At 45.5% G+C, this 16,479-nt stretch overlaps 1 protein-coding gene across 1 annotated transcript in view; it reads right to left on the reverse strand.

Annotated features, from left to right (window-relative positions):
- Positions 1–16,479, reverse strand: part of acat2 (acetyl-CoA acetyltransferase 2) — a 52,966-nt gene that overhangs the window by 22,245 nt on the left and 14,242 nt on the right. The window contains exon 5 of the mRNA XM_072265947.1: positions 996–1,139. Coding sequence (XP_072122048.1) covers positions 996–1,139 — 144 coding nt within the window. The remainder of the gene's footprint in view (positions 1–995; positions 1,140–16,479) is intronic.

Consider the following 16,479-nt stretch of genomic DNA (forward strand, 5'->3'; position numbering starts at 1 on the left):
AGAGGCTGAAGTGTGGTTTTGATTTTATAACTACATAAATAATCTTTTATTAACTTATTAATTTAATTTATGAATCACATTAAATTAAACTTAACCCCTCTCACCTTAATGCATGCGCCCTGGTATTAGATGTTTCAACCCTGCAGAAAAGATACTTCTATAAAATCTTTATAAATGTAGTTAAGATGTTTAAAACACAAAGGGCTGTTGCATTAAGATTACAGTTGGGGTTTTCATTCAAATGAAGTAACACTTAAGGTTTGATTAACAGTCTGACGGGAATAGTATTTTCCGCAGTAAAGATCAGTGTTCAGAGGGTTACTGCACTCAACATAATGTCTGTATGGAGCTCTATGTGCATCTGCACTTACTGTGTACCTGCGCGGTCTGGACAGATAATCTGCAAACAGTGGCTGTAACTCTGAGCACTGAGCCACATCCTTGCACACCGAGGCAGGATAAAGCACAGCAAAAATTCCTGCTGCCTGAAGTGTGTCAGAGCTAGCAAAGTTCCAGCCACCCGAACATCAGGCCCAGCCAATAAGCCTGCAAGACTGACAGGTCCCTGAGCAGTTTGGACAGGTGGGGAATTACGTGGAGATGGAGGGCATCTCTGCTGCAGTTTAGGCCCCTCTCTGAATCCCGCTAATATGATGAACCGAACACCGAGGATTTGGGCCTACTCCGGGCTGCTCCAGGGATTTGGATCTAAGGACTCAATTTGGTTTGCAATGCTGTTGTTGTTGATCACTTCTATTTGCGTGATTTGTTTTTTTTCCTGTTTCTGTGGGCACGGGGAAGGGAGGTTGGTCTTTTTTTAAAATTGAATTCCTTCAGGTTCCTTGCTTTGCGACTGCTTGTTAAGCAAACAAATCTCAAGGTTGTATAATTTATACATTCTCCGATAATAAATGCATTTTAAATCTCTGAACCCACAGACGGCTGTTGATCATTGATGGAGATCGAAGCTACTGCACAATGAACTGAGTCAGTACCTTTTCTGGATGGCACAGAGATGGGGACAATTTCTTTCACAAAAAATCCAGACTTCTGTGCTGTCTCAGTTCTCTCCTGAGACTGCAGAGCGAACCTGTCCTGGGCTTCCCGGCTCACACTCCATGATTTGGCCACATTCTCCGCTGAGGAATGAAAGAACGATATAATAAACACTAGCAAACAAAAAGTTACTCAGTCACCAGCTATTTCAAATGTAGAGGGACAGTACACGGTTAATGGCAGTGTTGATGACCAGAGGGATGTTCAGGTCCAGTCACAGCTCCATGAAAATGGCCGCACAATTTTGATAGCGTGGTAAGAAAGGCATTTGACATGCTTCTCCTTATTAGTTCAAGGACCTGGAAGTTATGCTGCAGCTTTATAAAGCTCTGGTTTGGCTGCATCTGGAGTACTGAATTCAGTTCTGGATGCCCTGTTATAGGAAGGATATGGAGGCCGTGGACAGGACGTAGAGGGTCTAAGTTCATAGGGGATGTGCAGGCCACTTTTGTTTTTTTTTAATACACACACACACACACACACACACACAGTGATGGGTCCCTGAAATGTGCTACCAGGGATGGTGGTGAAGGCAGATACTATAGCAGTGTTCAAGAGGCTCTGAGACAGACACATGGGTAGGCAGAAAATGGGGGGATATGGACCATATGCAGCCAGAATGGGTAAGGTTGTTAATTCAATTAGTCCAGCACAAGATCATGGGTCAAAGTGCCCGTTCCTGAACAGTACTGTTAATGTCAGGTACATAACAAGCGGACTAGCTAGTCGCCTGTGGTGATCAGACTGTCACCCTCTTGTCCGATCTTCAGTTCAGATGTAATGAACCCCCTGTGACCTAATCACCCAGCACTGCAAAGCTTGAGATCGCAGGAACAGTTACTCATGGAGAGAAAAGCTGCTGACCTAAAAAGCGAGCAGGACCTGTGCGACTTTCTGCAGAGCTGGAGATTGAGTGGGTTACTAGGCATTTGGCAAGGGCCAATAAAAAGAAGTTGGGTTTAAGTGGAGCAGCTATTGTTGGAGTGGGACAGAGTTAGACTGGGGAACTGAGGTTTAAGCGGAGCAGCTATTGTTGGAGTGGGACAGAGTTAGACTGGGGAACTGAGGCTCTGGCTCAAGAGACCTGGGCAAGAGAGAGGAGGCTAGGGTGAGGTTTCTATCAAGTCTCTCTTTCTTTATCCATTAGTGTCTAGTTAGAGTAGTGAGATGGAGCTTGGGTCAGTAGAGTGCTGCTCATGCAAGATATGAGAAACTGGGAGACCTTTAGGGAGCACTTGCTGGGGGTTCTTGTCAGGTTTGTCCCACTGAAGCAGGGAAAGGATGGTAGGGTGAAGAAACCATGGTTGACAAAAGATGTGGAACATCTAGTCAAGAGGAAGAAAGAAGCTTACCTAGGGTTTAGGAAGCAAGGATCAGACCAGACTCCAGAGAGTTACAAAGTAGCCATGAAGGAGCTGAAGAATGGACTTAGGAGAGCTAGAAGGAAGCGTGAGAAGGTCTTGGCAAGTAGAATTAAGGAAAACCCTAAGGTGCTCTACATGTACATGTTAACAGGAGGACGACTAGAGCGAGGGAAGAACCAATCAAGGATAAGAGGAATTGTTTGGAGTCGGAGGAGGTAGGGCTGGTCCTTAATGAAAACCTTGGTTCAGTATTCACCAGTGAGAGGGCCCTTGATGTTTGTGAGGGCAGCGTAAGACAGACTGATATGCCACAACATGTCAAACATTAAGAAAAAAAGATGTGTCAGAACTTTTTAAATACTGTACATCAGGATAGATAAGTCCCTGGGGCAGGATGGGAAAACTCTAGGAACTATGGGACACGAGGGAAGAGATTGCTGCACCTTTGGTGATGATCTTTGCATCCTCACTGACCACAGCAGTAGGAGCAGAAGACTGGAGAATGGCAACTGGTATTCCTTTGTTCAAGAAGGTAGTAGGGATAATCATAGGAATTACAGATTAGTGAGTCTTACATCAGTGGTGGACAAACTATTGGAGAGGATTCTTAAAGGCAAGATTTACGAACATTTGGTGAACAAAGGCTGATTAGGGATAGTCAGAATGGCTATCACATGCAACTGAATTCTTTGAGGAAGTGACAAACATAATGATGAAGGTAGACCAGTGTATATGGATTTTAGTAAGGAGTTTGATGAGATTCCTCAGGGTAGGTTCATTCAGAAAGTCAGGAGGCACGGGATCCGGGGAAACTTGGCTCTGTGGACACAGATTGGCTTACCTGCAGAAGCCAAAAGGTGGTTGGAGATGGAATGTATTCTGCCTGGAGTTTGGTGACCAGTGGTGTTCCTCAGGGATCTGTTCTGGGACCACTGCTCTTTGTGATTTTTATAGATGACTGGGATGAGGAAGTGGACCGGTGGATTAGTAGGTTTGCAGATGACACGAAGGTTAGTGGTGTTATGGATAGCATCGAAGAGTATCAGAGGCTACAATGGGGCATTGACAGGATGACGAGCTGGGATGAGAGTTCAATCTGGAAAAGTATGAAGTTATACAATTTGGAAGGTTGTACTTTAAGGCAGATACGGGGTTAATGGTAGGGTTCTTAGCAGCGTGGAAAAACAGTGGGATCTAACAGTCCACATCCTTAGTTCACACAAAGTTGCTGTGCAAATTAATAGAGCGTTGTATAGTGTGTTGGCCTTCATTAGTTAGGGTACCGAGTTCAACAGCCATGAGGTAATGTTGCAGCTCTATAAAACTCTGCTTAGACCACACTTGGAATATCGTGTTCAATTCTGGTCACCTCACTGAGGGAAGGATGTAGAAAATATATCAGGGTGCTGCCTGGATTAGACAGCATGTCCTACGAGAGCACTGAGAGAGCTAGGGCTTTTCTCTATGGTGCAAAGGAGGTTGAGAGATGTAAAAGATGACAAAAGGCATGATTTTACAGTGATTAGAGTATAGTGGTATGTCAGAGGTAGTTTTTTTAAACACAGCATGGGTGCATGGAATGGTGGTAGAGGCAGATACATAGCGGCATTTAAGAGACTTTTTAGGTAGGCACATAGATGTAAGAAAAATAAATGGGTTCTGTGGGAAGGAAAGGTTAAATTGATCTTACAGTAGGTTAGAAATGTTGATTGCTTATTTCCCTCCATAAATACTGCCTGGCCTGCTGAGTTCCTCCAGCATTTTGTGTGTGTTACTCTGGATTTCCAGCATCTGCAGAAATGCTTCTGTCTTCAGATAGTTGTTGGTTGTGCTCTGAGGAATTAGCCCTTTCTGAAACTAGTTACCGAAGGTCATCCATGACAGGAATCTCTGCCCTGCAGTTTCTTCCTCCTGCTCTGTCAGGGCGATATTGTGTGTCCGGCTGCTGCTCCTGACAGACTCAGGAGTTGCTGAGTTCGAACTGAGTACACGGGGTGCGGTGATCACTGCCCAGAATGGAGATGGGTGATCACCAAGCAGGTCAGGAACTGCAGATAATGCATGTGTCCACTGTGGCTCCCACCCCTCTGAGCAGATGAAAAGACACTTTTGCGATGGGGTACAGAGAATGGCCCCTTGGGGAAGGCAGTAATAGTCAAATTTGTGACACTATAGCGTCCCTGTTCCACAGGAGGGGAAGAGAAAGACCAAGAGAGTTCTAAAGTTAGAGTATTCAGAGTAATACAGCATAGAAGCCTGCCCTCTGGCCCAACAGGTCTATGCCAACCACTGCATCCTCCCTGCTAGTAGTCCCAGTGGCCCACATTGGACCCAGAACACTCCAAGCCCTTTCCCTTCGTGGACATACCTAAATGTTGCAGTTGTATCCACCTTGACCATTTCCTCTGGCAGCTCATTCAAAGTACTCACTAACATCTGAGAAAGGAAGTTACCTCTCAGGTCTCTTAAATCTCTCCTCTCTTGAATCTGTGCCCTCCAGTTGTGGACTCCCCAACCCTGGGGAAAAGACCAAAGACTACCCACCTTATCCATACCCCTCATGATTTTATAAACTTCCAAGTTCAGCCTCAACAACAACTTGTATAACGGCAACATAACATCCCTGCTCCTAAACTCACTGCCCTGGCAGATGAAGACCAGATGATGTTGAATGCCTTCTTCACCAGCCTTTCTACTTTTGTGGCCAGTTTCAGTGAAACTGTTCCACAATACTCATCACTGCCCTGCCATTCACTGTACAAGTCCTAGCCTGGTCTGACTGTCTAGAATGTATCACCTCATAATTATCCCAGTTGAAATCAACTCAGTGATAACAGATGTTTCTCTGGCTGCAAGTGGGACTCTCGGTGGTGTGTTGCCTCCATGGTGTCAGGGTCAGAGACATCTGATAACATTCTGGAGGGTGAACAGCAGAGGTCATGGTACTAACAACATACAGTACTGTGTAAAAGTCTTAAGTGTGTGTGTATATATATATGTATGTAGATAGGATGGCAGAGATGTTTGCACAGTACTGTAATAACTTTATGCAGTGCACCGTACTTCTGCCACAAAAAAAACAAATTTCATGAAATATGTGAGTGATGATAAACCTGATTCTGATATGGGTCTCTATTGTGGAGTGAGAGTGGGAAGGGGGCAAGGAGAGGGGAATTATGGTTGGGAAAAGAGGAAGGGAGAGGGGAGGGAGCGGAAACACCAGAGAGACGATGTGTAATGATCAATAAACCAATTGTTTGGAATCAAATAACCTTGCCTGGTGTCTCAGAGTTCGATGTGTCTGCACCCTCACCACACCCAATGCCCCTGGCACTCCTTCTATGCCACCTGTCCCACACCCCTCCTGTGGCTCCACCCTTGCCATTTCCAACATCCTTTGCTCTGGTCAGGTTTGCAGACTCGCTCTCTGCTCCACATTGTCAAATACAGTACTGTGCAAAAATCTCAGGTACCCTAGCCAAATATACGTGCCTAAGGCTTTCACACAGTACTGTAGGTTGTAAAAGAAAGACAGGAGATCCTGCCACAGGAATATCGAGAGCTAGAGAAGACAATCTTTAAGGATCTAATGTCTGGATCAGTTACAGTGCAAACGTTACTGACTATAGGAGCAAGAGGAGAGGTGACAGGAATGTGAGGTGTAGGAGAGAGGGCTTTAGGCTTCTGGATCACAGGGAACTGGACAGATTACATCTGGAGTGGAGAGGAGGATCCCCAAGCCCTTGCGGCAAAGTTTGTTCATGCAGCTGGAGAGGGTTTAAATTAGCTTAGCAAGGTCACACCGAACAGGGTAGATACTGACGGGAAACTAAGTTGTTCCTACAGAGAGAGCTTGTCTGGGTGTGATCAGGCACATGGGAGGGATGCAAATAGATACTGTATTTATTTAATACAAGAGGATGAAATATCAAGGATCAACTTTATCCACCATATATATTTACATATATTATGGATTTGCCATGGTGTGTTGGTCAGGGTGCGACTTGTAACAGAAACAACATTCAACAACTATCAATAATGAAGAATTTTATAAAAAACGAAGTTAGAGGTTAAAGTATGGATAAGGAATAAAATGTTCGTAAATACATAAATACCTGCGTGTATTTACAATGTAAACAGCAGTACAAAGAGTGGTTTAAAGTGTTTACGGTTCAGTGCAGTGCCGGGGACAGTATTAGAGGTAGCAGGACAGGAGAATGAAATATTGTTGCAGTGAGTGAGACAGGACTGGTGGTTCAACATGCCGGGGTGTGGAATCCCCAGGCAACGCAGGAGGGTTGTAGAGGAGAAGTGGCACTGCAACACAGACTGGGTCCATCATGGTGGCAAAGCTCTTCAGATAAGGTGCAAGGGTAGAACTTAGGAACAAAGAAGTGTCAATCACTTTGTTTTTGGGGTCAGGAGAAACAGAAGCATTGAGGGAGATCATTCACAAAGAGAGGTGCAGGGGTACAGGTGAGATTAACTACCATCACCAGAGTGTGAAAGGCTCAAAGGAGGTGGAATTTTTGAGATGCATACAGGAGAGATTTGGGAGCCAGTATGTAGACAAAAGAAAGATCGGTATTGGACCTAACCTTCGAAAATGTAGCGTTATTGTGGGAGAGCATTCTGGAGAGTGACCACGATGTGAATGGGAAGCACTTAATTGGGAAATAGTACGAGCTCAGGGCTACGGTATTTCATTAGGGCGAAAGGAAACGACAGCAAGCCAGGATAGTCTGGATGATATCAAGGGCTGGATAAAGAAAGAAATGGAATCATAGAACACCACCAGGTACTGAAAAGGAGAAGACCTTTAGGATGATATATAGAGTGTATTTTAAAAAGAAGCGAGAGCCATAGGGTTAGATCCCATGGGATTCAAGGCAAGTTGGCAAACTGGATCCAAACTTGGTTTGGTAATAGGAGGCAGCGGTGATGGTGGAGAGTTGTTTTTGTGACTAGAAATCTATGAAGACTGGTGTGCCGTGAGGAGTGGTGCTGAGACCTCTCACTGTTTGTATTGTACACTCATGACTAGATATGAACACAGAAGGTAAAGACTGATAAGTTTGCATTTAGGAGAATAGTGCAGAAATTGCAGGGACCCGAGCAGAGGCACTTAAACCATCCTTAGCAACGAGTGAGGTGCCAGATGATTGGAGTAAACCTAATGTTGTTCCATTGTTGAAGAAAGGCTCGAAGAACAAGCCAGGAAATTAGAGGCTGGTGAGCCTGGCATCAGTAGGGGTTAAGTTATTGGAAGGTATTCTAAGGGACCAGATATGCAAGTTTTGGATAGACAGGGACTGATTAGGGATAATCAACACGGCTTTGTGGATGGTACGTCATGTCTAACCAATCTTATAGTTTTTCAAGGAAGTTACCAGGAAAGTTGATGAAGGCAAGGCAGTGAATGTTGCCTATGTGGACATAGAAACATAGAAAGTAGGTGCAGGAGTAGGCCATTCGGCCCTTCGAGCCTGCACCGCCATTCAGTATGATCATGGCTGATCATCCAACTCAGAACCCTGTATCTGCTTTCTCTCCATACCCCCGATCCCTTTAACCACAAGGGCCATATCTAACTCCCTCTTAAATATAGCCAATGAACTGGCCTCAACTGTTTCCTGTGGCAGAGAATTCCACAGATTCACCACTCTCTGTGTGAAGAAGTTTTTCCTCATAGAAACATAGAAACATAGAAAATAGGTGCAGGAGTAGGCCATTCGGCCCTTCGAGCCTGCACCGCCATTTATTATGATCATGGCTGATCATCCAACTCAGAACACCACCCCAGCCTTCCCTCCATACCCCCTGACCCCCGTAGCCACAAGGGCCATATCTAACTCCCTCTTAAGTATAGCCAATGAACTGGCCTCAACTGTTTCCTGTGGCAGAGAATTCCACAGATTCACCACTCTCTGTGTGAAGAAGTTTTTCCTAATCTCGGTCTTAAAAGGCTTCCCCTCTATCCTCAAGCTGTGACCCCTCGTTCTGGACTTCCCCAACATCGGGAACAATCTTCCTGCATCTAGCCTGTCCAATCCCTTTAGGATCTTATACGTTTCAATCAGATCCCCCCTCAATCTTCTAAATTCCAACGAGTACAAGCCCAGTTCATCCAGTCTTTCTTCATATGAAAGTCCTGCCATCCCAGGAATCAATCTGGTGAACCTTCTTTGTACTCCCTCTATGGCAAGAATGTCTTTCCTCAGATTAGGGGACCAAAACTGCACATAATACTCCAGGTGTGGTCCCACCAAGGCCTTGTACAACTGCAGTAGTACCTCCCTGCTCCTGTACTCGAATCCTCTCGCTATAAATGCCAGCATACCATTCGCCTTTTTCACCGCCTGCTGTACCTGCATGTCCACTTTCAATGACTGGTGTATAATGACACCCAGGTCTCGTTGCACCTCCCCTTTTCCTAATCGGCCACCATTCAGATAATAGTCTGTTTTCCTATTTTTGCCACCAAAGTGGATAACTTCACATTTATCCACATTAAATTGCATCTGCCATGAATTTGCCCAATCACCTAACCTATCCAAGTCACCCTGCATCCTCTTAGCACCCTCCTCACAGCTAACACTGCCGCCCAGCTTCGTGTCATCCGCAAACTTGGAGATGCTGCATTTAATTCCCTCGCCTAAGTCATTAATATATATTGTAAACAACTGGGGTCCCAGCACTGAGCCTTGCGGTACCCCACTAGTCACTGCCTGCCATTCTGAAAAGGTCCCGCTTATTCCCACTCTTTGCTTCCTGTCTGCCAACCAGTTCTCTATCCACATCAATATCATACCCCCAATACCGTGTGCTTTAAGTTTGCCACACTAATCTCCTGTGTGGGACCTTGTCAAAAGCCTTTTGAAAATCCAAATATACCACATCCACTGGTTCTTCCCTATCCACTCTACTAGTTACATCCTCAAAAAATTCTATGAGATTCGTCAGATATGATTTTCCGTCCACAAATCCATGCTGACTTTGTCCAATGATTTCACCACTTTCCAAATGTGCTGTTATCACATCTTTGATAACTGACTCTAGCATTTTCCCCATCACCAATGTCAGGCTAACCGTTCTATAATTCCCGGGTTTCTCTCTCCCTCCTTTTTTAAAAAGCGGGGTTACATTAGCCACCCTCCAATCCTCAGGAACTAATCTAGAATCTAAAGAGTTTTGAAAAATTATCACTAATGCATCCACTATTTCTTGGGCTACTTCCTTAAGCACTCTGGGATGCAGACCATCTGGCCCTGGGGATTTATCTGCCTTTAATCCCTTCAATTTACCTAACACCACTTCCCTACTAACATGTATTTCCCTCAGTTCCTCCATCTCACTAGACCCTCTGTCCCCTACTATTTCCGGAAGATTATTTATGTCCTCCTTAGTGAAGACAGAACCAAAGTAGTTATTCAATTGGTCTGCCATGTCCTTGTTCCCCATAATCAATTCACCGGTTTCTGTCTGTAAGGGACCTACATTTGTCTTAACCAATCTTTTTCTTTTCACATATCTATAAAAGCTTTTACAGTCAGTTTTTATGTTCCCTGCCAGTTTTCTCTCATAATCTTTTTTCCCTTTCCTAATTAAGCCCTTTGTCCTCCTCTGCTGAACTCTGAGTTTCTCCCAGTCCTCAGGTGAGCCACTTTTTCTGGCTAATTTGTATGTTTCTTCTTTGGAATTGATACTATCCCTAATATCCCTTGTCAGCCACGGGTGCACTACCTTCCCTGGTTTATTCTTTTACAGACTGGGATGAACAATTGTTGCAGTTCATCCATGCGATCTTTAAATGCTTGCCATTGCATATCCACTGTCAACCCTTTAAGTATCCTTTACCAGTCTATCTTAGCTAATTCACGTCTCATACCTTCAAAGTTACCCTTCTTTAAGTTCAGAACCTTTGTTTCTGAATTAACTATGTCACTCTCCATCTTAATGAAGAATTCCACCATATTATGGTCAGTCTTACCCAAGGGGCCTCACACGACAAGATTGTTAACTAACCCTTCCTCATTGCTCAATACCCAGTCCAGAATGGCCTGCTCCCTAGTTGGTTCCTCGACATGTTGGTTCAGAAAACCATCCCGCATACATTCCAAGAAATCCTCTTCCTCAGCACCCTTACCAATTTGGTTCACCCAATCTATATGTAGATTGAAGTCACCCATTATAACTGCTGTTCCTTTATTGCACACATTTCTAATTTCCTGTTTAATACCATCCCCAACCTCACTACTACTATTAGGTGGCCTGTACACAACTTCCACCAGCGTTTTCTGCCCCTTAGTATTATGCAGCTCTACCCATATCGATTCCACATCCTCCCGGCTAATGTCCTTCCTTTCTATTGCGTTAATCTCCTCTCTAACCAGCAATGCTACCCCACCTCCTTTTCTTTCATGTCTATCCCTCCTGAATATTGAATATCCCTGAATGTTGAGCTCCCATCCTTGGTCACCCTGGAGCCATGTCTCTCTGATCCCAACTATATCATATTCATTAATAATTATCTGCACATTCAATTCATCCACCTTGTTACGAATGCTCCTTGCATTGACACACAAAGCCTTTTACAACACTCTTAGCCCTTATACAATTATGTTGAAAAGTGGCCCTTTTTGATTTTTGCCCTGGATTTGCCTGCCTGCCACTTTTACTTTTCACCTTACTACTTTTGGCTTCTACCCTCATTTTATACCTCTCTGTCTCTCTGCACTTGTTCCCATCCCCCTGCCACATTAGTTTAAATCCTCCTGAACAACAGTAGCAAACACTCCCTCTAGGACATTGTTTCCAGTCCAGCCCAGGTGCAGACCGTCCTGTTTGTACCGGTCCCACCTCCTCCAGAACTGGTTCCAATGCCCCAGAAATTTGAATCCTTCCCCTTTGCACCATTTTTCAAGCCACATATTCATCTGATATATCTTCCTATTTCTACTCTGACTAGCATACGGCACTGGTAGTAATCCAGAGATTATTACCTTTGTGGTCCTACTTTTTAGTTTATCTGCTAACTCCCCAAATTCACCTTGTAGGACCTCATCCTGTTTTTTACCTATATCTTTGGTACCTATGTGCACCACGACCACTGGCTGTTCACCCTCCCACTCCAGAATGTCCTGCAGCCACTCAGAGACATCCTTGACCCTTGCACCATGGAGGCAACATACCCTCCTGGAGTCTTGTTTGCGGCCGCAGAAATGCCTATCTATTCCCCTTACAATCGAATCCCCTATCCCACTCCTTTTCCTTCCCTCCTGTGCCGCAGAGCCACCCATGGTGCCATGAACTCGGCTGCTGCTGCCTTCCCCTGATGAGACATCTCCCCCAATAGTATCCAAAACAGTATTTCTGTTTAGGAGGGAGATGATCTCAGGGGACTCCTGCACTACCTGCCTACTGCTCCCCAAACCCGATTACCTTTGTCAGGAGGGGCAAGATCCAAGAAAGGCAAGTGTTGGACCTGGTTAATGAAGGCGTGGGCCAGATCAAAGTGGCAGGGTTGTGTGAAACTGAAGCTCAAGTGAGGAGATAAAAAAGCACAAGGGGGCTGATTTGCCCACCGCCCACATACTCTCAACCTAACCCTAGCCCTAGCCCCACCCCTAACTCTAACCCTCGCCCTATCCCTATCCCTAAGCCTAACACTAACCCTAGCCCTAACCCTAGCCATAACCCTAACCCAAGCCCTAGCCCTAACCCTAACCCTAACTCTAACCCTAATACCTCATCACTCAAAACTCCGCAGCCTTACCTCTCCCAGACACACATATACATCCACCAGCCCAATGTTCAAACCTAATCCTAACGTCCAAGGGGGCACACACCCCCACAAACCCCGATTAACCCCGGCCGCACCCTGACTAACCCTGGCCACACCCTCACAAACCCAATTACATTCGTCAGGAGGGGCAAGATCCAAGAAAGGCAAGTGTTGGACCTGGTTAATGAAGGCATGCGCCAGATCAAAGTGGCAGGGTTGCATGAAATTGAATCTCAAGTGAGGAGATCAAAAAGCACAAGAGGGCTGATTTGCCCACTGCCCGCATACTCTCAACCTAGCCTTACAGTGACACGCTGTTCATTCTCCAGGTCCATGAAACACCAATATAAAAGCCCAGATACCCAAAAGGCGAGAGAGAACCAGTAAGTTAAACTCAAGCTGGGTCCACAGAAAACAAGTCACCACTAAACTCAGGTGCAGAGACACCGAATGCCCGGTAAACACTGTCAATTTAACCCATGCAATCCCAGGCATACAGGTGCCAGGTAATCATGTTTAAAAATATCATTACCCTCAGAATCACATGCCCCTCATTATCCTGGTCCATGGGAAAACACAAGCCGAGCTTGATCAACTCCGGCTGGGTCACCTCGGGGAGGGTGTCTAATGATTAAAGACCCGAAACACCTGATGATCCGAGGATGCATTACTGATGATGTGTCCCAGTGCACACCCGGTTCATTGAACCAAGTGGTGTCAGACCACGATAATGAAAGGCATAGGCCAGATTAACCTGGCTTCACCACACGAGCCTATCCCCATAGCACCTGATACCTCACCACTCAAATCTCTGCAGTATTACCTCTCCCGGTCACACATATACATCCTCCAGCCCATCACTCAAACCTAATCCTAAAGTCCAAGGGGGCGCACACCCCCACAATCCCTAGGCACATCCTGGTTATCCCTTGCCACACCCCCACAAATGCTAGGCACACCCCGATTAACCCTGGCCACACCCCTACAAACCCGATTACCTTTGTCAGGAGGAACAAGATCCATGAAAGGCAAGTGTTGGGCCTGGTTACTGAAGGCGTGGGTCAGATCAAAGTGGCAGGTTTGCGTGAAATTGAATCTGAATGAGGAGATCAAAAGGCACAAGAGGGCTGATTTGCCCACTGCCCGCATACTCTCAACCTAACACTAACCCTAACCCTAATACACATATACATCCACCAGCCCATCACTCAAACCTAATCCTAACGTCCAAGGGGGCACACACCCCCACAAACCCAGGCACATCCTGATTATCCCTGGGCACACCTCCACAAACCCTAGGCATACCCCGATTAATCCTGGCCACACCCCCACAAACCCGATTGCCCTTGTCAGGAGGGGCAAGATCCAAGAAAAGCAAGTGTTGGACCTGGTTAATGAAGGCATGCACCAGATCAAAGTGGCAGGGTTGCGTGAAATTGAATCTCAAGTGAGGAGATCAAAAAGCACAAGAGGGCTGATCTGCCCACTGCCCGCATACTCTCAACCTAACCCTAGAGGTCCCCCCTCATTCTTCTAAACTCCAAGGAATACAGTCCAGCGGACAAATGTTCCTCATATGTTAACCCTCTCATTCCCAGAATCATTCTAGTGAATCTTCTCTGTACCCTCTCCAACGTCAGCACATCCTTTCTTAAATAAGGAGACCAAAACTGCCCACAGTACTCCAAGTGAGGACTCACCAGCACCTTATACAGCCTCAACATCACATCCCTGCTCCTATACTCTATTCCTCTAGAAATGAATGCCAACATTGCATTCGCCTTCTTCACCACCGACTCAACCTGGAGGTTAATATTAAGGGTATCCTGTACGAGGACTCCCAAGTCCCGTTGCATCTCGGAACTTTGAATCCTCTCCCCATTTAAATAATAGTCTGCCTGTTTATTTCTTCTGCCAAAGTGCATAACCATACACTTTCCAACATTGTATTTCATTTGCCACCTCTTTTCCCATTCTTCCAATCTATCCAAGTCTCTCTGCAGACTCTCCGTTTCCTCAGCACTACCGGCCCCTCCGCCTATCTTCGTATCGTCAGCAAACTTAGCCACAAAGCCATCTATAGAATCTCATAGAATTTTTTGAGGATGTAACTAGTAGAGTGGATAGGGGAGAACCAGTGGATGTGGTATATTTGGATTTTCAGAAGGCTTTTGACAAGGTCCCACACAGGAGATTAGTGTGCAAACTTAAAGCACACGGTATTGGGGGTAAGGTATTGGTGTGGGTGGAGAGTTGGTTAGCAGACAGGAAGCAAAGAGTGGGAATAAACGGGACCTTTTCAGAATGGCAGGCGGTGACTAGTGGGGTACCGCAAGGCTCAGTGCTGGGACCCCAGTTGTTTACAATATATATTAAAGACTTGGATGAGGGAATTAAATGCAGCATCTCCAAGTTTGCGGATAACACGAAGCTGGGTGGCAGTGTTAGCTGTGAGGAGGATGCTAAGAGGATGCAGGGTGACTTGGATAGGTTGGGTGAGTGGGCAAATTCATGGCAGATGCAATTTAATGTGGATAAATGTGAAGTTATCCACTTTGGTGGCAAAAATAGGAAAACAGATTATTATCTGAATGGTGGCCGATTAGGAAAAGGGGAGGTGCAATGTGACCTGGGTGTCATTATACACCAGTCATTGAAAGTGGGCATGCAGGTACAGCAGGCGGTGAAAAAGGCGAATGGTATGCTGGCATTTATAGAGAGAGGATTTGAGTACAGGAGCAGGGAGGTACTACTGCAGTTGTACAGGGCCTTGGTGAGACTGCACCTGGAGTATTGTGTGCAGTTTTGGTCCCCTAATCTTAGGAAAGACATCCTTGCCATAGAGGGAGTACAGAGAAGGTTCACCAGATTGATTCCTGGGATGGCAGGACTTTCATATGAAGAAAGAATGGATGAACTGGGCTTGTACTCGTTGGAATTTAGAAGATTGAGGGGGGATCTGATTGAAACGTATAAGATCCTAAAGGGATTGGACAGGCTAGATGCAGGAAGATTGTTCCCGATGTTGGGGAAGTCCAGAACGAGGGGTCACAGTTTGAGGATAGAGGGGAAGCCTTTTAGGACTTACATTAGGAAAAACTTCTTCACACAGAGAGTGGTGAATCTGTGGAATTCTCTGCCACAGGAAACAGTTGAGGCCAGTTCATTGGCTATATTTAAGAGGGAGTTAGATATGGCCCTTGTGGCTACGGGGGTCAGGGGGTATGGAGGGAAGGCTGGGGCAGTGTTCTGAGTTGGATGATCAGCCATGATCATAATAAATGGCGGTGCAGGCTCGAAGGGCCGAATGGCCTACTCCTGCACCTATTTTCTATGTTTCTATGTTTCTATATTCCATAATCTAAATCATTGATGTACAATGTAAAAAGAAGCGGCCCCAACACTGATCCCTGTGGAACACCACTGGTAACTGGCAGCCAAGCAGAATATTCCCACTGTCTGTTTCTTGCCAATCAGCCAACGCCCTATCCACGTATGTAACTTTCCCATAATTCCATGGACTCTTATCTTGTTAAGTAGCCTCATGTGTGGCACCTTGTCAAAGACTTTCTGAAAATCCAAATATACAATATCCACTGCATCTCCCTTGTCTAGTCTACTTGTAATTTCCTCAAAACATTGTAATAGGTTTGTCAAACAGGATGTTCCTTTAAGAAATCTATGCTGAGTTCTGCCTATCTTGTCATGTGCCTCCAGGTACTCTGTAACCTCATCCTTGACAAAAATGTCACAGCATTGGCAGATTGAATTGAATCCTAATAAGAGTGAGGTGATGCATTTTAGGAAGTCGAAGCAGGGTGAGGGATACACGGGAATGATAGATCCCCGGGAAGTATTGAGGAACAGAGGGAGCTTGGCATTAAAGTCCAAAGGTAACAGGTACATAATGGGGTAAAGAGGGGACATCAAAGACTTGCCTCGTTCTCTGGAGCAGAGGGTATACAAGAAGAGGGATATGGTACAAGATTTGGTGAAGCTTGGAAGTCACAGAAGGAGTGCTGTGTGCAGTTCCAATCGTCACACTAAAGGACTAGAGACAGGAGGCACCTCCAGACCAGCGTATTCCCTTAAAGCTGCAGTGAATTCTGGCTTGGATTATACAGTCAAATTCCTCAAACGGGATTGAGCAGTGAGAGACAGCAGTGTTTTACAAGATTAAATTCCTCTTATATTCTTCCAATGAGTCACTGCCAAGGTGTTAAAGTTGTGTTTGTGCCCAAGACAGCAGTCACGACTAGAGGATATGGTGGCAAG

Source organism: Mobula birostris, chromosome 8 (genome assembly GCF_030028105.1).
Source record: "Mobula birostris isolate sMobBir1 chromosome 8, sMobBir1.hap1, whole genome shotgun sequence".
Classification (NCBI taxonomy): Eukaryota; Metazoa; Chordata; class Chondrichthyes; order Myliobatiformes; family Myliobatidae; genus Mobula; species Mobula birostris.